Source organism: Miniopterus schreibersii (assembly GCF_964146895.1).
Source record: "Miniopterus schreibersii genome assembly, chromosome: 18".
Lineage (NCBI taxonomy): Eukaryota > Metazoa > Chordata > Mammalia > Chiroptera > Miniopteridae > Miniopterus > Miniopterus schreibersii.
Window position 1 is genome coordinate 8,193,530 of NC_138121.1, and position 25,360 is coordinate 8,218,889.

Sequence of the window (25,360 nt, forward strand, 5' to 3'; positions counted from 1 at the left end):
CTGTGTGCCGCCCGGTGCGCTCCAGCTCCCATCTCGCCTGTGCACCCACCTTGTGAGGGGTGCTGTTGGTATCCCCATTTCTCAGATGAGGCAACAGAGGCCTGGTTCCAGGTAACCACATGCTTCCTGGCCTTCTTGCTCCAGATTTGGGGAGAGACACGTGCTGCAGACACTGGGAGTTGAGCTCACACCCCAATGATGACACTCATGCAACGGAGGGCAGTGCCAGGCATTGTTCTAAACTCTTTAGGTGGGGTAATAATTCAATCTCCGCATCCTCCCTAGGAAATAGATATTATGGTTAAACCCATTTTGCAAACGAGGAAACTGAGGGACCGTGAAGTCTAGTAACTCACCCAGGGTTGCACAGCTGGTATGTGGCGAGTTGGATACACAGAGCCTCAGTCAGATAAGACACACAGGGACCCAGATTCAAATCGCACCTAGGGAGAAACACGGGCTCACACAGATGCAGACGGGAGATAATGGACTGTCTTAACTCACTGAACCTCTCAACAAGCCCAGGAGGCAGAAACTAGGGAGGTAATAGTACCTCCATTCACTGATCAGAGGCAGAGAGGTGAAGTGAGCTGTCCTGGGAAATTAGGAATTAGCCAGGGGAGGACCCTTGGCGGGCAAACCAACCACTGGGTAACAGCGCCTAGCCCCACTGCCCCTGGAGGTTCCCAGGAGATTCCCAGACAAACACTAGAAGAGCTCATGACACCCCAAACAACTGGAGACACTCCCCCATCACCACAAGCCCACACCCTATCTGCCCACCTGTCCTCGGAGGAGGAAGAGGCAGAGCCAGAACGAGAGTGTGGCCGTGGAGTCAGAGCTGTCCCCGGGTCAGAATCCAGGGCAGGGAGTGGCCGGGAGCCAAACACCTAAAAATAAGGGCAGGGGAGAGTCTGAAGACTGGAAATGCAACAACCCTCCTCTGCCTGCCCCCTGCCTGCCATGGTTTCAGCCCCTCCCGGAGAGTGAGTGGTTACACACACACACACACACACACACACACACACACACACACACACACACAGAGGCAGCTGCGGGGCAGGGGGGGATCCTATGAAAGCCCAAACCCAACCACTCCCTCCCTCACTTAAACCAGCCGGGGCTCCCCAGTGTCCTCAGATCTTTGGCTGCATCCGAGGCCCTGGATTCCCGGTCCAGGGCGTGTACCTGGGTTGCAGATTCAATCCCAGGCCCTGATCAGGGTGCATGTGAAAGGCAACCAATTGATATGTGTCTCACATTGATGTGTTTTTTTTTTCTCTCTCTCTCACCTCCCTCCCTTCCACTCTCTAAAAATCAATGGAAAAAATACCCTCAGGTGAGGATTAACCAAAGAATCCTTCCTCTCCAACCCAGCCTCTGGTGGCTGTGGCACTCCTTGGCTTGTGGCCACATCACTCCAGTCTCTGCCTTTGTGATCACACTGCCTTCTCTTTGCTCTCAAATTTCCCTCTGCCTCACCCTCGTAAGGACACTTGTCATTGACTTTAGGGCCCACCCAGGTCATTGGGATGACCTCTTTACCTCAAGGTCCCCAACCTAATTATATCTACAGAGACCCTTTTTCCATATGATGTACGTAGCATTCACAGGTTCTGGGGATTAGGATGTGGACATACCTTTTTGGGGAGCACCATTCAACCCACAGTGGACAGGGATCCCTCAGAGGGCAGGAGCAAAGTTTGGGGAGGCCAGAGAGCCAGACTCAGTGGTTCTCAAATTTGACTGCAAGTCAGAATCTTCGGAAAGGCTTGGTAAATGCAAACTGCTGGGCTCCACAACCCAGCTTCCCCCCCCTCTTCTGATTCAGTAGTTCTGGGGTGGGGCCCGGGAGGTGATGCTAATGCTGCTGGTCTGGGATTCCTCACTAAGATCCACTGTCCTCATGGTTAAGAGCATAAGGCTGCCTGAGCAACAGTTTCCACCCTGACCTTGTGTGTCCTCGGGCAAAGGACTTCCCTTTTCAAGCCTTAGTTTCTCATTGGTAAAAGTGCTGCTCCCCCTCGCTCATGGCGTCCCATAGTTTTACTGGCCCTTATTCTACAAATTCCTTCCACCTCAGGGTCTTTGCACATGCTGCCACATCTGCCTGCAAGGCTTTACACTCCACGTTTCCATGGCTGCTTTCATCTCCGTTCAGATGGCACCGCTCCACAATGCACACATCCTTCTGGCTCTTTTCTACATAACAATATATCTTGGTGATAGTCCCGATGGGTTCATCAACAGCAATCTGGGCCTTCCCTGGTTGTTACCTATTGCCACACTCTGTTCTTTCTTTCATGAACTTAGTATGATTTGTAAGTACCTCGAGTATGTGATTATGTTCACTTGGTCATGAACTGTGTCATCCCATGAGAATGTCAGCCTCACCAGGGCAGGGCCTTGGGTGGGTTTGTTTATCATTTGTCCCCAGCTCAGGGCTGACACAGACTGATTGCTCTCTGCTGACAGGGAGGCCAAGAAGGCCCAGCCCCAGGCAGGAGGACGAGGCTCTGTCCAGCCAAGGAACCACATTCAACACACCTGAGTCTAGCTCTCACCATCCTGCTGCAAAGCCAGTATCACCGCCAGGTTTGTCAGTTCCTAATCCGGCTGATAGAGAGAAGGGGAGGTGGGGTGTCCTGGAGAGCAGGAAATGGGAGGTTTAGGGGAGCCAGGACTGTGGGGGATGGGAAAGCCCAGCCAGGTCAGGAGGGGGCTGAAAGTGGTAAAAGGTGGGCTGGGTTGGGTGTTGTCTCCCTCCAATATAAATCACAGGGGTGAGGAGTGGGGGCTGCTGTGAGTCAGCTTCACCTGCAGGGGGCAACAGAGAGGCAGGGATGAGTTGGGGTAGAAGGAAGGACGTGAGAGGGGGCAGAGAGAGGGAGAGGAGGAAGGGGGTGGGAGGGAGAAAGATAAAGAGGAGAGGTAGAGAGATCTAGAGAGGCCGAAGCATAGAGACAGACTTACAGACATTGGGGTGGGGTCGACAGGAGCCAGGGAAGGATCCAGAGGTCAGAAACACCCAGAAAGCATTACCCGGGGCAGAGCACAGGTGGGAGTCCTGTAGCATGCAGGGAGGAGGCAAGGCTTACGCATCCCAGAGAAATGTGCGCCCTCGTGACAAATACAAAGTTCGTGCAGATCTGCTGTGGCATCGATCAGAACAACGGACCACTGCCAGCTTCCTGAACGGCCATCAACAGGGATGTTCAATAAATCACGGTATTAATAAATCATGTTTCATATGCTCCATTAACAGGTTGCTTCTTATGTAACAGCCGGGACCAACCACCAAGATACAATGTTAGGTAGTAAAAAGCAAGGCGCAGGAGGTGTACTCTGCTGAGCTGTGCAAAGTAGGACATGGGTCTGTATATGCCTGTGGGTGTTTCTGGTACATGCGTGCATTTCTGGAAGGAGGTACAAGAAGCTTGCACTGGTGGCTGCCTCTGGGGTGGGGGGTGGGGGGGTGGGGGGGGGGTGGAGAAGCCAGAATAGGAAGGGAAGTGGACTTTGTAATTTCCCCTTAGAATCTTGTGTGTTTTGTGCCATGTCCTTGGGTTACCTGTTCAAATAGTAAATAAGATTAAACGATAGGCGAGAGAGAGAGAGAGAGAGAGAGACAGAGAGACAGAGAGACAGAGAGACAGAGAAAGTCAGAGATAAAGGAACAGGGAAGAGAGGGAGGCAGAAAGGGAGTTGAACTTTAACCCAGGAGGCCCCAAACTGCTATAGCTGCCTCTGGTCTTCCTGGAGAAGGCTCCGAGCTGTCCCCCCCTCCCCAGAGGCCAGGACCCTATATGCTGCCTCATCTCATGTCTCAGCCCCAACACCTCTAGGTCCCAAATTTTCTCCTTGAGCAACCATCTCTCTTCCAGAGTCCCCCTTTTGGGGCCTGGCCCTAGTTGACTGGCCACCCAGGAAGGCAGAGGTTGTTCAGACACGTGGTCCCTCAGGCGCCAAAGTAGAGGGGCCTCCGCCCCATTTTCAGGAGCCCGTGGCTTGGTGATGCAGTGCATGCCCATTAAATTCCCAGGGATGCCCCCAGTCCAGGAACCACACCATGAGAACAACTGGTCTGACTTGTCTGACCTTCACATGTCCCCAACTCCCTCTCCTGGGTCTCTGCTGTGGCTGAGCTAACACTCACTCCTTGTGGAGCCCCATGTCTGGACAGGAACGTGTGGACAAAGCGAGATCCCCGTGCCACATCCCTGCCTGGGCAGATGACATCTGCTGCCTCGCACACCTGCCCTCCCGAGTGCTTCCTTTTCCAGAGGCTGGAAGCCTAAACAGCGCCTTGTACAACTCCCTTGCCAGCTGGAGGCAGTAAGGTCCTGTCAATAGGAGGCTTCCAGTGGGAGCAGAGGGTGGGAGGCTGGACATTCTGCTCCCTGCCGCGGGGACACGAGTGGGCTTTGGTAGTGCCACTGACTCCTGCCGTCTCCTGCCCCACAGGGGAGGCTCCTGCCTTTAGTGACGGCTGGCCCTCTGTGGCTCCTCCAGCCTCCCCAATGCCTTGGTAACCGACCCCCGTATTAAATCCCGTTGGAAACCAGAGTTGTTTCTGACTGATACCGTGGGAGCCTTCAGCATGGGCATCCGCAGCAGGAGGCAGGGAGCTGGGAGGAAAGGCTCCCCAAAGCCATTCTTTAAAACTGCAGTGATGTGAGGGAAGACACAGCGCGAACAGCTGCCGCGGGCTCCGCCTCCACAGCCTGAGGGGGCAGGTGCCCCCGCCCGGTCTGAATGGGCCTCTCCACTGACGGCAGCACCTCCCGGCGCCCAGCGTGTGCAGTAGCTGCAGCGCTGTTTCACTGTCCTTATCTGGTTTGGGGACCGCAGGTATTCTAGGATCCTAGGATGAGGCGGGTGGCTGTCCTCTTCCTGTTTTCTGGGACAATTTGTACACGGTAGGAATTACCTGATCCTTCAAAGTCTGCTAGAACTGATTTGTACAGGCATTCATGCTCAAAGTATTTTTTTTTTCTTAAATACGTGTGTGTGTGGGAGGGGGGTTAGTTATTTTGGTCTTTTTGGTTATTTCTCCTTAAGCCAATTTTGGCATATTTTTTCCCAAACATATTCACATATAGCAATGGTTGCTGGCGCTGGTGTTTAAATCTGTGACTATCTACCTAGACCATGCATGGATCAAGCCAGGCTGTCACAGAAACAGCACCCCAATCCTTGGGGGAGCTCAGGGCCAGTGGAGGGGGGGGCTGTGGGGACAGTCACGTAACAGTGGAGGAGAGTGGGAGTGTAGACCAAGCTGGAATCTCTCCGCCCTTACCACACACTGCTACCCACAACCCAGGCTGAGGTTGCTGATGCCAGGGCTGCCGGAGGATGTGGAGAGGCGCTCTCCCCTCTGCTCCCAGCTGTCCCCAGGAAGCTGCTCCCAGCTGTCCCCAGGAAGCTGCTCCCGGCCGGACACCTCTCAGCATGCTGAAGACACACAAAGCCCAGCACTGGCCTGGAGGGCTCGGGCCTGGAGGGAAGAGACTGATGGAGTCTCTGTGAAGCTGGCAGCCCCAGGTCCATCCACCTCTGCCAAGCTCCAAAGTCCACCTGCCCGTTGACCAATTTACTAACATCAACTCACCATGGGTCAGTTCCTACCCACTGAATATGCTCAAGACAACCTTTAAAACAAGTTGCAAGAAATGGCAGATTTGGTAAACTGGTCACCACAGCACACGGACTGGTAAACTGACTCCTTCCAGGCCTGAGGGCGGGTGTCAATCCTGCCTCCATGAGCAGGAGCTTTACTGGCTGCTCTTCCACCTGGAACTCCCCACCGGCTCACAGACAGGCCCTTGCCCCAAGCTGGGCTGGAACCCTGGGGTTGGCCAGCCCCTCCCCCTGGACACACTCCACACACATATACACACAAATCAAGAAAATGTTTTAATTGTAAAACTAACTTGAGGAAGGGGTGGGCAGGGCTGTGCCGAGGGGGCAGGAACCGGATTCTTCAAGCAGTGGTTCTGCCCTGGTGGCCCCCCAGGACAGGGACCACCTGTCCCCAGCTGGGAGCAGGGGCTAGAGTGTTATAAAATGACAATATAAATAGACTTCTAGAAAAGAAGAGGCTGTCCAGGTGCAGTAGTCACTTTCTGCAGAGGCTGGGGTGGGAGGGAAGCCCTGACCTGTCTCCCCATACAACCACAGAAAGGGGATGCAGGGCTTAGGGAGAAGGCCACTCTTCAGACATTCACGATCGCCCCCTGCCGTGGCTCAGGGGGAGGGGGGTTGTATGTGAGGCAAGGTCTCAGAGAAACCCACTCGCAGCCTGGAGGACAGAGGAGCTGGACCTTCCACTGTGCGCACACCCATGTGTACGCGTACACACACACACACGCACGCACACACACACGCACACATGCACACCTCTCTCGTAGTGTTCTCTCCACCCCTGGCAGCCCCCACTGCAGAGTTCCAGTGATGGGAGGGCTACCTTCCCTTCCCGGAGACAGGGAAGCGCAGAGGGGCTGTCCCGGGGGGTGGGGGAGCTGGGAGCCTCATTTGCTCCCACAAGTCCCGTATTTTTAGTCACAAAATCAAAACGAGTTCAGTAGTAGGGTCCCACACACTGCCCCTAGTAAGGAAGGCAGTGCCACTCGGAGTGTCTCCCAGGCCAGGAGAAGCAGGGGCCAGCCCCCTACTGGCCTCCGGCAGGGCAGGGGTGACCCCAGGGCCTCTTTGGTTCAGGGACAGGGTGCCAGGCCTCATCTGGTGCGGTTCTGGCGCATGAGGGGCACGATGCTGGCAGGTGGGCCCGCTTTGGCCAGGAACGGATGCTTCAGCAGCTCGGCTGCAGTGGCCCGCTGCGCCGGGTCCCGCACCAGCAGGCGGTCCAGGAAGCCCTTCAGGGACGGTGACACCTGTGGGGAAAGCAGGGGAAAGGGCCTGAGTGCCAGCTCCATTACTCACTTGCTCTGGGGCCTCGGTCTTTTCTCTGTCACAGGGGCTGACCGTCTACTGCCCACGTCTGGGGGAAAGAGGTGCCAGGTGTCCAGAGTTTGGCCTGCAGACTCATTTCCTTCCTATTTTCAAGGTTTGGTGAGGAGCTTGCAGCAGCTGGGCCCTGGAGGCACCCCTATCCTGGGCCTGGCTAAGTTGTGTGCCTTCAGCTGAGCACCATGGTGGGATGAGAAGGGCGATGAGCCCAGAACCCAGTAAATGCCACCCCAGGCGACGTCAAAGCCCCAGTGGTGTCTACACCCAGCACTCCGCTTGGGTGCAGGGGCGTCACCCTGCAGGCTTATGTGTCATCTTCCTCGCACCACCTGCCTGCAGGGGGACCCACCTTGTGCAGGTTCTTCAGTCGGGGTGGCAGGTTGTCCCGAATCATCTTCATGGCTTTGAGGGGTGGCTCATTGAAGTAGGGGGGCTCCCCGTCCACCATCTCGATCACCATCACCCCCAGCGACCAGATGTCCACCTGCATAGGAGGAAGGGATGGCAGGGCTTGTGCTGGGCAGGCCAGGGCTTGGAGAAGCCTGGGGAGGGATCCCCCAGTTCTTTTGCTTCTCCACAACCCGAGCCCCTGGACCTGGACACCTGCTCTGACACATGGCCTGCCAACGCCATGCACTTCTCACCCAGGGAACCTTCTAAAGGGTTCTGCCCACCCAGCCTCTGGCCTCCTTCTTTTTGCTAAGCACCACTGGCTTCCTCTGGTGGACTCTGCCCTTCCTCACTCTTAGCAGGCCGGGTGGGTGGTGGGCATGACCAGATTTGTTGGGACACAGTAACTGGGTCAAGAACAGGCACATGATGCAAGCTGAACCAATCAGAATCAACCCTGAGACCGTTAAGCCAAATATCCTATGGTGCCCACAGGCGGGAAGCTGTGTCCCAGTAGCTGGGGTCATCTTTGCTGCTACAAGGGGAGCACCTGCCTGAGGGAACACTACAGAGAAAACCAGGGCACAAAGGGAGACATGCGGGAAGCCGGGCCTGAAGCGCATGACCCCCTAACGGCATAGCTTCCATGTTTTGCTAAACCCATTGGAGCTGGGTTTGTCACTCACAGGCTGTCCTGAGATGTCCCCTCAGAATCTCACGCCAGTCTCCCTCCCACTCCCCCCCACTCTGGCTGCTGTGAACTGTCAGCATGAACTGGTGCTGGCAGCAGGACCAGCTGCCTCTGCCTTACCTCTGGCCCGTAGGGGAGGCGGGAGATGAGCTCCGGGGCCATCCAGTAGGGTGTGCCGACCAGTGACTTCCTCCGTGGCACCTCCTTGCTCACCTGGGCGCAGAACCCGAAGTCTGACAGCTTCACCTGGGGCAGGGCACGGGCAGCAGGGTCAGAGGTGCTGGTGTGGGGAGGGTGCGCAGAGGTGTCCACCCATTTAATTCCTTGGCCTCCGACGTGCTGGGTCTCCACTGTGTAGCCCAGAGGTCACAGCCAGATCATGGGTAGCTCTGCCACCTCTGGCAGGGAGCCTGCAGGTGTGTCGCTGCCCCAAGATCACACCATCTGTTCTTCCAGAGAGGGTCTGCCCTGGGGCTGTTGGGGGAAGTGACTTGAGTCCTACAAGTAGTAAGGCTGGTGCAGGGGATGAGACCAGAGCTGGCTCCCAAAGCTCAAGCCCTGGGTCTCTGCTTCCCTGGAGTTTGGGGACACTTGGCCTGCCTCTGTGACAACCAGGTCCGCAGAACCTCTTTTGGAGCTGTGGGCCCCTTTTAGACTCTTGAGGATATCTATAGATCCTCTCAACCCCAGAAAGCCTGGCCAGAGTGTGTACAAGTTCAGGTGGCTCATAGGTATCCCTAAAACACATCTGTAGATGTCTTTAGGTGTTCACAGGCCCTAGAGTGGGACTCCCAGTGAAAGTGAGCTCCAAGCTGCCACCTCTGTTGCCTGGATTAACTTTCCTGGGGGAGGGCGGGCAAATAGCCAAGAATTTGGTATCAAGGGGCTCCCACTGAAAGTCTACTCTTGGACTATAAATGCAGGTTCTGGGCGCTCTGCACGCAACCACAAACCTCAGATTCAGAAATTCAGTCGGGAAGGCGGGAGGCAGGACAGGGTCCACGACCCACCCAGGTGCTTGGTCTCAGGGGTGGGAAAAGCACATGGCAGGACTGTGGCTGCTGCCCAAATGCATTCTCCTCTCTCTGAGCCTAGGGCAAGAGTACAGGTGCCAGTGTCCTGTGCTGATGGCAGAGTCCCCGCCAGCCTGGGTCACCAATGACCCGACTCTGGGCTGTCGCATGAGGAACCAACAGGCTAACGGCTTCTCAGGACACTGCACTGGGGGCCAGGGCCTACGTGATGGCAGAAGGGAGCTGGGGAGGGTGGAGGGAGCCCAAGCCATGAAATCCTTACCCTGCCGTCGTGGGTCAGCAGGATGGAGTCACTCTTGATGTCCCGGTGGATGACGCCCTGGGCGTGGAGCACAGACAAGGCCTGCAGCACAGCCAGGCACACTGAAGCAATCTGTTCCTCGTTCATCCTGTAGTGGGGGAGGGGGGAGCAGGGAACTGCAGCAAACTGGACCCAGCCCTGCTCTGGGAGTCTGAGGGCACCAGCTCCACCTTAGGGAGCCAGGGGAGACAGTGGGCTGGGCGCCGGCCAGGGTCCAGCTGCTCGGCAGTACCTGGTGTGGGTGACGATGTCGGTGAGGGCGCCCCCCTCCAGGAACTCCATCACCACCCAGAGCTCGTCGCCCACCAGGTAGCTGTTGTACATCTCCACCACGTTCTCGTGCTGGTAGTCTCGCATGATCACCACCTGGTGAGGGAGGCTGGTCAGCATGGTGGGGAGCTGCCAGCCCCTACCTTCAGACGCAGCCACCAGCTGCCCTCCTGCCTCACTCTCGGGCCAGGCTGGTGTGGTTGGCCTGCCGTCATAAAGAGCCCTTTGGCTGCTGTGTGGGGAATGCCCAGGGGCACCCAAGAGGCCAGGCCAGGGCCCAGTGAGAGAGGATGGGGCTGGGGGGGCTGGAGGGGTGGGGGAGGGCAGAGGGGACAGGTCCCAGGGAGGTCCAGAGCTCTGGCTTGGGGACAGGGTTGGTGGGGCCTCTCTGAGACAGGGAACCAGAGGGAGTTTGGGGGAGACACTCTGGAACCAATGTGGGACTCAGTGGGTGTGAGGAGCCTGGAACACACTTAGAGGGCAGAGTTCAGTGGGCCCAAGGGTCCTAGACCGGGGCTCAAGAGGGGCCAGGAGAGGGACAGAGATGGAGCTGTGGGTATCGTGGGGAGAGAGGAGTAGGTGTGAGTTGTGAGGAGAGAGGAACCCAGGCCTGGGAAGCCCAGCCTTGAAGCACCTTCTCCCAGCCCCACCTCCTTAGGGCCTCAAAACCACTGGGTGGAGGAGCACTGGGAACAAGGTGGGGGCAGGACAGGGCGGCCAGGAGCCCACCTCGTTGAAGAGCAGCTCGCGCCTCTGCTGCTTGCGCAGGTCCATCTTCTTGACAGCCACCAGGCGACCTGAGCTGCGCACGGTGGCGATGCACACAACGCCTGTGGAGCCCTCGCCGATCTTGATGAAGTTGTCCAGGTAGGAGCGGGGGTCACCAGGGTCCACCACCAACTGCAGAGCAGCCCGGAATTGCTCATGGGACACACGCTGGGGTTCCCGCTGCGGAGAGCGGGGGCCGGGAGGTCCAGGGGCGTGGGTACCGGCGGGGGCAGCGAGGGTTCGGGCTGGTGGGGCCAGCTGGGGCTCAGAGGCATGGGGGCCCAGCACTCCAGGGCTGGGGGGGCCACGGGCTCGGGCGGGAGGCCGGGAGGAGGAAGACTGGGGGACAGCCAGGCCCCCCGCTGATGGCCCGTTGGGGGCCATGTTGTGAGGCTCCCCCTGAAACAGAAAAGAGAGGAGGCTGTCAGTGGAGGGGCCAGGGGCTGGCTCTGCTCTCCTGAGCAGGGCAGGGGCCTCCCGGCCGTGCACAGACACATGGTGGTCAGGATGGAGATGGACAGTGGACTGGGCACAGGTTGGAGTTCGTGGGTGGGGGACAGGGAAAGCTCTGGACAAGGGGACATTGGGGAGGTCCTGAGGCGGGGGATCAGTTACCTGGGCGCCCCGGGATGGGTGATCCGTATCGGCCCGTGGGTACGTGTTAAAGGGCCGGCCAGCCGCCATTTTCGCCCCACTGGCCACACCAGCAGGCTGGGGGGTGCTGACGTCAGGCCCAGAGAGGGGACGCTTGTCCCGCGAGGACTCCTGGGGCCCCCCTGAGCCCTCCCTGGAAGACTTGGGCTTCTTCTCCGGCCCCGCCCGCCGCCGGTCACCACTGGCGCCACCCCCCTCGCTGCGACCAGCACCCCGGCTTAGGCCGCCTGCCTTCTCCGGGCCCCCTCTGGCCGGGGCGGCCTGCTCCGAGGGCATCCCATTCTCCTGGCGGGCTCGGGTGGGCGGCGGCGGGCTGTCTCTCCTCAGGGAATTGGAGCGTGTCACCGACATGTTCTCAAACTCGTCCAGTAGCAGCGTGAGGGCCCCATCCTTGGCACCTTTGCTGCCCCGCACGATGGTCTGGGGTCCAGGGCAGTGGCAGGGTAGGGGCCGGGCAAGGACCGGGACAAAGGACATGTAACCGACACACAAGGACAGGACAACACAACACACATCAGAGACAAGACAGAGACAAATGAAGAAATGCCATGGAGTGATGATGGGGCTGGGCAGGTGGGGGCAGCACCATGGAGCCCCCGCAGCACCCCTGCCCCCAGCACAGAGAAATCAGTTGCAGGAAGGGGGCTGAAGGAGTGGCCTCCCCTCAGTCAGGCTGTAACCTCCCCACCCCCAACCTGGAGGCTGGATGCCCGAAGAAGCACCCTCCTGCCTCTCCTGCTCTCCTGGCTGGGGGAGGTTCCTGCCCTGTGGGTGAAGGGGAAGGAGGGCAGAGGCCACACCACTCCATAATCAGCCCTGGAGAGCTGCAAATTACAGGATGCTGGGGCCAGGGCCCAGCTTGGCGCTTCCTCCCCTGCAGCCTGCCAGAATTGTTAACCCCAAAACCACATTCTCTGTTCCCCTGGAGGCCAAGGGTGGGGTACAGGGAGAGTCAGAAAGGACTGGGCCCAACATAGAAGGCAAGAGTGCCCCAGGAGCAGGGGTGGCAATAAGAATGCCCATTGGGGCTAGGCAGAGTGTGTGTTCCAAATCCACCCAGAGCTCACCTTCCATGCCCACCACCCTGATCTGGGTCATGGCCACCTCTTTGAGTCATGGCCTCCAGGGTTCCCTGCCCCCCACTTAGCTCCAGGCACATGAGCCTCATTGCTCTTCAAACACATAGGCAGCTCCTACCTCAGAGCCTTTGCACTGGCTGTTCGCTCTGCGTGGAACATCTTCCCCTAAGTATGCCATGGTTCCTTCCCTCACCTCCTCAGGTCTTTGCTGGAAACAGCTTTTCAGAATGAGGCTTTTGCTGACCAGCCATCTAAAATGCCAGCCCCTAACACTCCCTATCCCCCTTCCTTCCTTTTCTTTAGCACACTAAAAACCAGTGGACAGAAACACACCTACAGCTCCCCGGGTGCGATGTGTGCAGGCAGCGATGGGTCTGCCTGTCTCTGCTCTTGCTAAATCTGAGCACCTAGGACAGCATCAGTATGCAGAAGGTGCTCAATAAGCATTTATTGAACCAGTGAGGGAGTGAGGGGAGCTGGGTGGAGGTTGTGGGAAGCAGAGAACATAGCCCCCACCCCTGTGCTGTCAACCACTAACACACATGGCCATGGGCCCAGGGTTGTGAGACACCCAAGTCAGAACTATCTCTACTGTGTAGAAAACACTGATCCCACAAAACCCACCCACTGGCCACAATGCCCCTATGGGGCCTGCCCCTGCCTCTGCTGGGCCTCAACTGCCAACCTGGAAGCCTGGCTTTGCCCAGGGACCCAGCAAAGCAAGGCAGACAGCTGGTCAGGCTTCAGTGTCAGAAGTGCCTGGGGGCTGGGGAGGGCCCGAGAGGACTGGGCAGCAAGCACAAGTGCCCCAGGGGCCTCAGGACACTGCCAGCCTGTGTGGCACCTGTGTGTGAATTAAGACAAGGTGCTCCTTCCTCCTGGTGGACACAGCCCCAAGTAGGGCCCATGGCAGGCAGGCCAGGCAGGGGTGAGGTCTTAGGAGGCACCCTAGTGAGGGCATAACCAGCACCAAAGCAGCCATAGGACTGGGTAGGAGATGGAACTGAGGTAGCCGGGTGGGGCCTGTGGCTCAGAGGAGCTAGTGCCCTGCCTGTGGAGGCAGCTGCCACTCCAACAGGGGTTTGGACATGAAATCTCTTGCTTTTTAAAGCAGTGACAAACAATTCAAAATATTCAGGACCACCCTGCATGGGACACAGGAACACCTCAGTGGGCCATCAGATTGAGACCCTGGTGGGAGTGTGTCTGCACCCACCTCGCTGACCCTGGGGCCTCCTCCCGCCAGGCTGGGCCAGGCAGCTGGAGAGGATGAGTCAGCCGCAGGCCTGGTCCCTGCACTGAGTCTGCTACACCCACCTCTACCCCTGGAACAACCTGGCTTCATTCCCCTGGCCTGAGGCCCTTCCTGCTCCCACTGCCCTCGGGATAAAGTCCATGCTCCCTGGCTGGCTTCATAGGCCAGGTGTGGCCTTGCCTTACACCGCCATCAGGCCGGCCTCGCTGCAGGCCATGCCTGGGCACCTGAGCCATGGAGACAGGATGGGGGTTAAGAGCATGAGCCTTTTAAACAGACCTGGGTTCAAATCCCAGCTCTGCCCATTTGCTCAAGATGGCAGAAAACAAAACACAATCCTAAACCAAAACCTCCAATGCTCACATGGGCCTCTTCCTCTGCTAAAAGCCCTGCTGCCCCGCCATCTGCCTCAGGACTCCTCCTTCTCAGTCCTCGGGGCTTAGCTCAGATGTCTCCTCCTCTCAGTGGGTCTGAACCTCGGCCTGGGTCAGGTGCCTTCTCTGGACTTCCCCAGCCCAGCCCTGACTACTTGGGGTAGTCAACATCTGGAAACAGGTCTGTCCCCCCACTGTCATGGGAGCTCTATGAAGACCTAAGGATAAGTTTGTGGCACTGGAGTCAGGAACACAGAGCTCTAGGCCTGAGGCTCTGGGAGAGCACGACTTAGGAGCTGGTATAGAGGGACTGCTGGAGGGATCAAGGTAAGTGTGGGGTTCTCAGGGCTGGGGATCAGTGTTGACAGGCAAGGTAAGGTGTCAGTGGGTGGAGGGGTGGGTGACAGACCGGCATTAGGGGTGAGGATGAGTGTGAAAGGTTGTGGGGGGGTGTTTGGAGGTCACAAGGGATGGGGGTCAGCAAGGATATGTTGGCCACAGGATCACGGGTGGGGTGAAGGGCTGGGGCCCCTCTGTGGGGGTTAGTGGGGGTCAGGAGAGGCGGCGATGGGTGACAGCATACCTTGGGGGCCTCATGCTGGATGGAGGTGATGCAGGCAGGGTCGATGAGGGGCTTGGGCCGGCGAGCTGACTCCTCAATCAGGCTCTGCCACTGGCGGGGCAGCCCCGTGAACTTCTGCTCATGCTGGTCGAAGCCCGTGTGCACCCGGTGCTCGAAGTTGGATGGTGCCGAGATCTCTACCCGCTTCTTCTTCTTCCCAAACATGGCGCCAAGGCTCTTAAAACCAGAAGGCGCAGATGTGGGCTCCTGCTGCAGGCCTGCAGGGGGGGCCACTCACCAGGACCTGCCCACTCCTCCCAGCTTCTCCAGCCCTGCCCTGGTCCTGTCCATCCCTGTTCCCATCCCACTCCCCCCACCACCTCCACAGTCTGTCCTTCATGGCCTGAGAGATCCCATGAGCACCTGAGTCAAGTCACATCTCTGCTGAGCGCCTTCTGTGGCTCCATCTCACCCAGAAAAAGCCAAGTGCTCCCTGTGGCCGACCCCACATGATCTGCCCCCATCGCCTCTCTACTTGCATCTCCCCCTCGCTCACACTGGCTTTCAAACCTCAGGGCCTTCGCACTGGCTGTTCCCTTCATGGGATACTCTTCTCCAGTATCCATATATGGCTCCCTCTCTCCCCTCCTTCAGGTCTGAGTCCTTGGTAAACCCTTTCTTGACTACCCCAAGTAAAAGATCCCCCATGCCCACTACCTTCCCCCATATCACTTCACAGCACTTTTAACTTCTAGAAATTCTGTTTGTTCCTGTGCTGACCAGTTTAGTGTCTACGGCCCCATCACTAGAATATCAGTGCCATAGGCCAGGTTTCATCTTGCCCAGTGTCCCGACGTGTGTCGTGTCCCCCCCCCCCCCCGCCTAGCACAGTGTCTGGCACACAGTGTGCTTAGCAACCCATTCCTAACGGCCTGGCCACAACCATCCTGCTTTCCCAGCCTGGACTCTGGGCCAGGAACACCACACCCCTCTGATTACTTGTTCAACAAATGGTTAGGATTACTCCTAGCAGTGCCTGAAGGAGGAGGGGGCTTAGGTCCTGCTTTCTTATCACACACATGGGCCCTGGAGTCCACAGACCTGGTTTGACACTGGCTGTGCTAGAAGTGCCCTTGGGCAGGTGACGTCTCCTCTTGGCGCTTCGGGTTACTCATCTGTAAAATGGGAAGAAAACGTCACTCATCTACTCATTCATTTATTCACTCACTCATTCAGTAATAACTCACTCCTCTGTGCCTAGCCTGTGATGGTTGGTATTAGGGACACAGAGGTGGCTGGGGTCAGGGAGCACCAAACCCAGCCTGGAGGGATGGCAGGTGGAAATAAGGGGAGGCTTCCCAGAAGAGGTGCCCTGTAAGCTTATATCCAAAGGATGAGGGGAAACACCCAGGGTGGGGATTTTGTCTGGTTCATGGCTGGCTTCCCAGTGACTGGCACAGTGCCCAACACAGGGTGGGCCACAAGCTCAATGAGTCTTATGACCTATGAGGAGGCTCAGAAGCATGTCTGGGATGCGGCCCCTCCAGCCCCTGGCTCTCCTCCCATGGGAGAGCTGCTCCTTTCCTGTGGGAGCAGCTCTGTGGGGTGAGGCCAAATAGGCTGCCACCCCTTGCTCAGAGGAAGAACCATCAATGGGCAGCCTCCAGGGGAACCGGTTTGGCAGTGGGAGGGAAGGAGGTGGGGACCCAGCAGCCAACCTGTCTCAACTGGTCCGGGACTCTCGGCCAGCAGGTGGCCAAAATCAGGTCTGGCCAGGGCTCCCCCAACCAGCGCACTGTCCTGCATGCTCCAGGGACCCCAGCTGCCTGGAAGTGGGGTGGGACAGCCCTGGTCAGGAAGGGGGCCCCTCTGCCCCTGCCCCTTCTACAGCCCCAACCAAGCCAGGAGCCCCTTCAGTGTCTTTTCCCCATTCCAGCCCTCTGAACACTGTCCAGCCCTCCCTCCCACACTTCCATTGGCGGCCCAACCCACCCTGCGCGCGCGCGCTCTCGCGCGCGCTCTCTCTCTCTCTCTCTCTCTCTCTCTCAGCTTCTCTGTCCTCACCTCTTTCTAGTTCCAGTTCCTTGCTTTGTCCCTATGCCTGACCCTCTCCCATCACCCCTGCTCTGTCACCCCAGATCTTCGCCCTATGTCCTATTACCCCCTCACTGTCTTCCCAGATGTGCCCCTTTGGCCCCAGACCCAGCCTCTCTTCCCCTTGGCCTCTCTCACTCTTTGCCCTGCCCATCCTCCACCTCCCAGCCCACAGCCTCGACAGGATAGGATTAGCCACGTGACCCCTTACTAAACCCAGGAGAGAGGAGCTCAGGATCCAGATGGGGTGGGCAGGAGGCAGCCTGGAGATGCAGCAGCCAACCCAGAACCCCCACCCATAAACCACCAAGCCATCTTTGCACAGTGCAGCCAGTCCCACCCCCAGCCAAGTGTGGCCCCACAGGGGAAGGGGGTGGAGGGGCACACCTCCGGATATTTGCCGGGGGCCACCCCTTCCCTCTGGGCACGGCGGGGAGGGCAGGACAAACAGAGGAACTGACCATGTTTATAATGATCAGGCGGGAGCCCCACCCTGGGGCAGCTCCAAGCCCAGCCAGCTCCTTCACCAGGCCCCCCCTTCCCACCAACTCCCCAAGCTCCTAACCTTCTGGGGCCTCAGAAGAAAAGGGAGAGGAGCTGCTACTTAAAGGTAGGGGCTGTACCAGGAATGGGGGTGGGTGGTGGGCAGAGAGCAGGTGCTGGGAACTCAAAAGACAGCCCAGGCCCAAACTCAGGCTCCACTGCTACACACTGTGCCACCTCTGTGCCCATGAAGTGGCATGAGCCAACCCACCTTGAGAGCTCACTGTGTGGCCCTGTGCCAGAAGCTCAGCCACTCTGTGCCTCAGTTTCCTCCTCTGTTAAAAGAGGGGCTACGACAGTGCGAGCTTCCCTGAGTTTTTATAAGGAGTGACAGACAGCACAGGCACTGATGGCCAGGCCCCAGTGCACGCAGGAAGTGTGTCACCCATAGAGTAGCAGCCAACACTTACTGCACACCTACTGGGTTCTGGCCCCTCTTCTAAGCACTCAACCCAGAGTCCCTCCTTTAATCTGCACACTTGACCCAGATTACAGACCTGACCCCGTGTTACAGACAAAAAACAAAAACAAAATAAAAACACAAGGCACAGAGAGGACGAGGAAACACCACTTGCCAAGGTGACACAGCTTGGTAGCAGCGGGGACATGAGGCTCCAGGCCTGCCCAGCCCAGTTCTGGGAATTAGCAGCAGCTGCCTCCGGGGAGATTTTCGCGTGCCGGGCTCTGCTTGTGCTCTCTGTGCCTAATCCCACTCCATCCTCACAATAACCTGGGAGACAGGTGCTCTTGTGATCCCCAATTCACAGAGGGGACCCTGAGGCTCAGAGCCCCTTGCTCAGGACACCCAGGATTTGAACCTGGAGAGGTGGACACCAAAGTCCTGGCTTCTAGCTGCCTGTTCTGCCCCTGAGGGCTGCACTGATGCTATTGTCATGATCATCACCATCTCCAAGGTAGGTCCTGGCCTCCCCTACCCCACCCCACCCAGACCTTGCCCTTCCTCTCCTGCCCTGAATCCTTCTGGGGGGAGGGTCCTACTTCCTCCTTGATGGCTTTGTCCCAAGCCCCCAGGAGTAGCAAGGGGCAGCACAAAGTGGCCCCCAGCAGTTGACCCCCTCCCCTGTGGTTTCTTATCCGCCCTTTCCACAGGCATTTGGCATGAAGCCTGCAGCTGAAAAGATGGGAACCAGTGAGCTCAGAGGTGGAGCGGAGGACAGCATGAAGCCCGCAGCCACCAGCCAGGACACAGACGCCTCCGAAGTCCGGGGTTTGATCCCAAGAATGCAGGCACATTTTGCATTCTACTCTAAAATGTTTGTTTCAATTAAAAACAATTTTTTAATTAGATCATTTCTCATGTGGAACAGGCAGTTTCCCACCTGTTCTGGCAAAAGCCTCAGATTTTCCAGCCACCCTGCACCGGCTTCTTCTGCCCTCTGACCTTCATGAGAGGAAAATGTTTCCCACCCACCCACCCAACACCCCCCACCAGGGAAGTCAGCCCAGGTGGAAGAGCAGGAGCCGCTGTGTGACAAAGCTGCTTGGGTGTGCGTGAGCGCGTGTAAAACTCTTACTTCTGGCCCCCAGCCCCAATCTCCCCAAGCTCTGTATAAAGTTGCTCCCCTGGCAGTGGAGGGAGCTGACCCAGTTGGAACCCAGGGGCCTGTGCCAGGCATGCAGGCCGGGCCACGCTGAACCCTCCAAACAGTTCTTGGATAAGTGGGTAGGTGGGTATGGAGTCGTCTTCCTTCCTGTTTCCCAAACCAGGAAACAGGCCCAGAGAAGGGAAGTCACTGCCCAGGGCTACCCAGGGTCACAGAAGCACCCACTTTCACCCAGAGAGGCCTTGTTGAGGCCGCCTCAGCCTCCTGCTTCCCAGTGGCACTGGCTCCAGGAAGGCCTCCACTCCAGACAACAGACCCCAGAGGTTTATGGGACAAGAAGCAGGACAGAGACAACTTCACTAGTGATGAGCAGAATCAGGATCAGAAAGACTACCTTGGTTAGGAGGGAATCTGAAGAAAAGTTAAACAAAACTCTCCAAGGGCTTCCTTGGCTCAAACTGTGACTTAACATGGCACTGCCCAGTGGGCTCTGCCAACCTCAGGACCTTGTCTCCTCCCCTCACTTCACTCCAACCACACTGGTGGTTTCTTTTTTAGTTTTGGACCAGGAATCTTGATCCAGCCTCAGGGCCTTTGCACCTACTATGCTCTCTGCCCAGAACTGCAAGGCTCACCCTTTCTTGATATTCAGGTGTTAGTGTAAATAAAAGTGCCTCAAAGAGGCCTTCCCTGACCCCCCCCACGCAATTTGCACCCCTGCTTTATGTTTCTCCATGGCATTTATTATTACTTGGACTGTTGGTCCCCTCTCCCACCCCTCCTCCAGTACAATGTCAGCTCCTGAAGAGCAGGGGCCTTTATGTCTTGTTCTTGCTATATCCCTGGCATCTGGAGCAGGGCCTGGGCACACAGTGGGCACTCAGTAAATATCAGTGGAATACAGGAGGGACACCCTTGCCAGTGTGATGAGTCTGGATCCCAAGGAGACACAGGGAAGGGTTTTGGGGCAGAGGGCAGACAGGAGTTCCCAAGGCCCATCCCACACTGTCTGAAGTCTGACCTGATGCCTGAGGAGGAACTGGGGCCCAAGTCCTTAGAGAGTGAAGCTAGCTACTTAGTAAATAGCCAGGTGTGTGCTCCAAACACAAGAAGCACCCTGTTGGGAGCCCATCCCAGGTCCTGCCCACCACAGGGAAGCCCACCCCAGCCATGTGGCCTAGGCTGGAAATCTGAGGAAGGGGAAGCACATTTGGGCTATAGGCAAAAAGCAAGTCAAACAGTGGAGGATGCCGCTGGAAATCCATGACTCCCCGCAATGGGTGAAATCCCATAAAAACACTGGGTTCGCCTTGGCCTTGGGAAGCTGAGCCTGGAGTCACCAGTCTGGGGAGTGAGGAGCAGCCCTGCTCTCTGAATTTGGGCCAGATGCAGTGCCATCCTTCCCCACCAGGCCTCCGCCACAGACTGTGCCAGTACAAGGGCTCAGCAGGCAGTTGGTGGCTAAAAGGAGACTGCCCAGGCTCAGGTACCAGCTCCACCACTGCCAAGCTGTGTGCCTCTGAGCAAGTGACTCAACCTCTCTGGGCCTCAGTGTACTCATCTGTGAACTGAGGATAGTGGCAGTCTCCTTTCTCCGGGAACATAGACGATCAAATGAGGTGACATGTGCAAAGCATTTAGAACAGTGCATGGCACCCAGTGGGTCCTCACTACACATTAGCTGCTGTTACTATGACTGCCATTGCTGTTGTTGCTGCTGAATGACTAAAGGGACAAATAAATAAAAGAGGATGCTGGGCAAGGTTCTGTCCCTGCCAGAGCAAACGTGCCAGTCTTAATATCTCTGTAAAGTCTTCCCTTCTCCAGGGCTGGGGTGGGGGGAGTGTAACGGGCTGCCGCTCTCTGAGGACACATCTGCCTCTCTGGCTGCACTGGGAGCCTGAGAGGACAGGGCCTGGGGCCATCTCAGCCAGCCTGTGCCCCCAGCACTGCCCAGCACAGGAGGTGCACAGCTTCAAGTGTGGTTGAATGAAAAGATGCCACTTCCTTTACCCAGCTGGGCCCAGGCCGGCGCTCAGAGCCCCAAGGGAAACCAGTTGGTTCCTCTGGCAGCCCCGGGCTCAAATATCCCTCCCCTCCTGGCCAGGAACAGGGTACAGACACAAAGGGCCCTGTTGGTTTCCCTCACCGCCCAGGATGAATGCCACAACAAGCCTGAGTGTAGGTGAGCCCACAGGGACTGGGGAAATCAGATTAGACTTCATTCATTCTTCCCTAAGGCAGGGCAGGAAGGAGAGAGAGGGTACAGGCAGAAGGGAGGCTCTGGAGCCCTCCCAGTCCCCTAGAACCCAAGCCCTCCCCTGCCATGCAATTCCCTGCCACACCACCCCCAGCCACAGAAGCACGTGAAGACGCTCCACAGTGCACAGGTCATCTGCAGAGACCATGACACAGACGCAGCATTTGCTTCCAGCCACACAGGAACACACACAGAGGCTGTACAGAAAACTCCCTGAGCGGCCAGAGACAGCGGCAGCCACCCAACCCGAGAGGCAGCAGCTGTACAGGAGCCTGGGCATGGGACAGGACATCGCATCCTGAGCCTCAGCTCCTGCCGCTTAGATATGGGCCCCCACAGAGTGAGTCCTGGGGAAATGTGAGGCGGGAGAAGGTGGGGGGAGAGGTCTTAAAGGGGGGCCTGGCTCAGAGGAAGCTATCAGCATGGAAGGGTCGGGACAGTAGGACAGCCACAGCTGGGTCCCTGAAGCTCCCATGGACCCACGACCCCTCCAAAACCACTGTAAAGAGCCACACACATCCCAGACATACAGGTATTCCTGAAAGAGACCCAAAGACACATACCAATGACATGCATGATACAGACCTGAGCCACCACCCAGAGGCAGGCACACTTGCACATACACACAATTCCATACGCTTCCTAACTGCTGGACTTCCCTAGAAAGGCGGACCTAGGACCCCATATACACACCAAGAACACTCCCCAAGACACAGGTAGAGCACAGACCCACACAAGCCTAGATCCACACACAGTAGGCAATGAGCCCCCATGGCCAACCCAGAGTACGTCACCCAGAAAGACCCAGCCCCTCAGAACAACCCTGTGCAAACCAGACCCCAGGAAGGTGCCCCACTGAGGTGCTCAGGGACCTGTGCTGAGACGTGATAAACCCCAGCAGACACCTATCACCACCAACACGTGGAAACATGGCCACCCTGCTGCTGGCCCCAATAAAGGTGTGGCCCCTTGATCACATGCTCATGCTGGCTCAGGTGACCAGGCAGCAGGACTGCCCTCCTCACACCCAGTGCCGCCCTCCCCACCCCTCCCCTCCTGCCTGAGGCCAGGGCCAGCTCACCTCCACCATCCTCGGGTCCTCAGACACCCTCAGTGGGGTGAGCCACAGACAGAGGCTTCCAGCTGGGAGAGCAGGGAGCAGGTATCAAGGGGCTCCTCTGGCCCTCAATACGCACACCCACCAAGGAGAGCTGGCTGGGCTCTGTGCCCCAGCCTCCCTGGCAGCCAGTGGTGACGCGGCCCTGCCCTGGCAGGAGTTGAGCTAGCTGTGGCTCCAGCCCATGGGAGGGGGAGGGGGAGGGAGGACAGTGGGAGGGAGGGACAGAGGGAGGCGGGGCAGAGCCTGGAGAGCCTGGGCCACATCACCCACAACTGTCCCGGCAGAGGGAGGGGCTAGGCAGGGACACAGGAAGAGGGGACTCCAACCACAGCCCTAGCTTCAGGGCTCCAGTCCTCCACTAACACCCCCACCTCGCTCCCCATGGTAGGGTAGGTGCCAGGGGCCAGGGAAGCAGTGGCTGCCCAGCACCTGAGAGCAGCTGGCTGGCAGCTAGGTTTGAAACAATGACCCGGGCTGGGGGCAGGATAGAGGGAAGGGGGATGAATGAACTCTGATATGGAGGGGTGGCTGGAGATCTGGGGCTCGCTGTGTTCCCTGCTCCCCCCACTTCCAGGCTTTGAGTCCAGCAAGAGCTTCAAGAAGGCACAACAAAGGTCGTCTCTCCAGCTCTGCCCCACTCACGCATGAGGATGAACCTGAGACTTGCAGCCTAACCAGGAGGGGAAGATTGAGTTCATGGTGAAGCCCCTACATGACCACCTCTAGGTGTGAGAGTGGGGCTGGGAGATGCAGAGGGAATGGGGAGAGAAAAAGGTGGGGAGGGCTGTGCCATGCTGGCTCTGTCTTCTCAGGATGCAACTAACCCTTCTGAAAATAAGTGGCCCTAAGCTTAGCCTTGACACATTAAGTCATTTTACCTCACTGCTGCCCTCAATGGACAGGTACTTTATCTGGCCCATTTACAATGGAGGAAACTGAGGCCTGGAGAGGTTGAGTAACACGCCCAAGGCACATGGCAGGAAGTTAGGTGCCTGTCATCTGTCCCAGTACCTGTGCCCTAAACCAGCTTTTCTGAGCAGCAGGTAGCTTGTTTGGAACACCCATTCCAGAACAGGAGAAAGACACTCAGAGGGGAATTAAGAAGGGGCCACACTGGCCCTGCCTTACAACCCTCGCCCTTCAGATCTCACTTCCTCTGCAGAGCCTTCCCTGGCCCAGGTCAGAGCTCCTGGTGCACAGTTTTGTTTCTTTCTGTGTGTCTCATCCATGATGGAGGACTTGGGGGGCAGGGGTCGGGCTGCCTGGCTCATTCCTGTTCACCCTTTGGACCCTACCACAGGCTGCTCCCACAGGATGCCCTACCTGACATCCTAGGCTGGGTCAGGTGCCTTCTCTGGGCCCTATCCCAGTGCTGCCCCTCCAGGCTGCCTCTGTCTCTGAATGTCTGTTGCCTCCACTGGTTCATACATGTGCAAGATCCTAGCACATACCAGGCAGGCCTGTTGGAGGCCCTTAGAATTCAGCAATGCACAAACTAGACAAAACTGCCACCCTGGGGCTCCCTCACTGAGGGGTCCTGTGAGTGACCTGGACTGGGTTCAAGTAGGTGGCTGGGCCCAGGACAGGTGCCCAGTCACTGGAAAGCCCAGTGAGAACAGTGAGCAGCCCAGGCAGGCAGGGGGACAGACACTTGTGTCCTTCCCATTCCCCCACAGTGGCCAACTCCTCCACAGGACGCTGTGAAGTCCTCCACAGGATTTCATCACTCAGACAGGAGGCCGGGAAATCCCTCAAACACCTTCCTGTCCATCACCTGCTCAGCAAGCCAGAGGCTCCCAGCAGGACCTGGGCTGAGCCTGGGTCCACAGCAGGGCACGTAGGGGGACCCCAGAAGTCCCAGATCTCAGGCCACCCCTCCCCCACCAGGGTGGAGCACCTGTTAGGCAGCCACCCAGACAGGAGCCAAGTGGGGCGGCTCCCCTAACCTCCCCAAACCAGACAGGCTGGTTTGGGCTCTGGTGGGGGAGGCGGTCAGGGATCGGGCAGTTATGGCCAGCCAAGGGGAATGAGGTCCCAAGGGGAGAAAAGGAGAAGGGAGGAAGGAAGGTGCACAGAGCCTCCAGAAGTGTCACTGGAAACAAGGGGTTCTCCTGGTGACAGGCCTCAGGGGCCAGGAGAGGCCGTCCAAGATCCTCTCACACTGGAACTGATCTTATTTTTAAAAAATATATCTTTATTGATTTCAGAGAGAGGAAGGGAGAAGGAGACAGAGAGATAAAAATGTCAATGATGAAAGAGTTGTCACTGATCAGCTGCTTCCTGCATGCCCCCGACTGGGGATCGAGCCCGCAACCTGGGCATGTGCTATGACCGGGAATCGAACGGCGATCTCCTGGATCCTAGGTCGATGCTCAACCACTAAGCCACGCCCGTCCAGGCAGGAACTGATCTTTATTATAAAACTTTTAAAACATACCCCAATACAGAGACTAAACCAGAGAACCCCCACAAAATCCACTACTCAGATTCCCAGTTATTAATATTCTGCCACGTTTGGGCTTCATATCTGCCTTCTTTCCTTTCCTTTCTCTTTCTCTGTGTCTGTCGCTTTATAATACAGGCACGTGGTTCAAAAGTCAACGGCACCAGAGGGTAAACAGTGACAAGATGGCCCCTCCTGCCCTGTCCCAGCTCGGCCCTTGAAACAACCTCTACTGATTTTTTTTTCCTTTCTGAGAGAACCCACAAATGCACGTGTGTATGAGCGGGTGCACACACATACTTACACACTCTTTTAAAAAACCCATAAATGGCAGCACACCACACAGTCTACTATGTACCTGCTTTTCTCAAGAACATTCCTTGGCTCTCCTGTGCTGCTGGCACCAGGAGGAGTTTGGCAGCATCAGGCGAAGGTGAAGACGCACGTTTGGGACCTGGCAAGTGCTTTCCTGGGCACCTACCAAGCAAAATGCGGCCCTTGGGCCCTGGGACACGAGTGGGAAGGTTCACGAAGCACAGTCTGAATCTGCCAGAGACTGGAAACATTGAAAATGCTCTCCATGGGAAACAGGTAATAAAGTGTGGCCTGCTGGCTCCATGGAATAGTACACAGCAGTGACAACGAATGACCACAGCTACGTGTGCAAGAATAGCAAACAAAGTTAACAAGAGAAGCAAAACGTAAAACACATCCTAGGATTTTGTTTAGAAAAAGTCTGAAACCAGACAAAATACACTGTTTAGGGGAGCAGGAGGGCCTGAGGAGGCGGGGCCTATAAGGGTCTTCCCTTTATGATAATTGGTTATGCTATATATTTATGCTTTATGCACTTTCCAGCATGTATACTAACAATTTATATTATTTTAAAGTGTTATTGCCTGGCCGGGCGTGGTTGAGCTTCAAGCTAGGATCCAGGAGATTGTGGTTCAATTCCTGGTCAGGGCACATGCCCAGGTTGACCAGCTCC

At 57.2% G+C, this 25,360-nt stretch overlaps 1 protein-coding gene across 6 annotated transcripts in view; it reads right to left on the bottom strand.

Annotated features, from left to right (window-relative positions):
• Nucleotides 1-5,903: 5,903 nt before the first annotated feature.
• PAK4 (p21 (RAC1) activated kinase 4) overlaps nt 5,904-25,360 on the bottom strand; it is a 37,089-nt gene continuing 17,632 nt past the window's right edge. Inside the window, exons 2-11 of one of the 6 annotated variants that reach the window (XM_081118712.1) lie at nt 16,066-16,173; nt 15,449-15,522; nt 14,369-14,584; nt 11,039-11,497; nt 10,385-10,822; nt 9,618-9,751; nt 9,347-9,473; nt 8,171-8,296; nt 7,319-7,453; nt 5,904-6,893 (exon numbers count right to left, since the gene is read on the bottom strand). In XM_081118712.1, coding sequence (XP_080974838.1) covers nt 6,738-6,893; nt 7,319-7,453; nt 8,171-8,296; nt 9,347-9,473; nt 9,618-9,751; nt 10,385-10,822; nt 11,039-11,497; nt 14,369-14,572 — 1,779 coding nt within the window. In that variant the 5' untranslated portion in view covers nt 14,573-14,584; nt 15,449-15,522; nt 16,066-16,173 and the 3' untranslated portion in view covers nt 5,904-6,737. The remainder of the gene's footprint in view (nt 6,894-7,318; nt 7,454-8,170; nt 8,297-9,346; nt 9,474-9,617; nt 9,752-10,384; nt 10,823-11,038; nt 11,498-14,368; nt 14,585-15,448; nt 15,523-16,065; nt 16,174-25,360) is intronic. The other 5 variants (XM_081118714.1, XM_081118713.1, XM_081118711.1 and 2 more) reach the window with 5 other exon arrangements.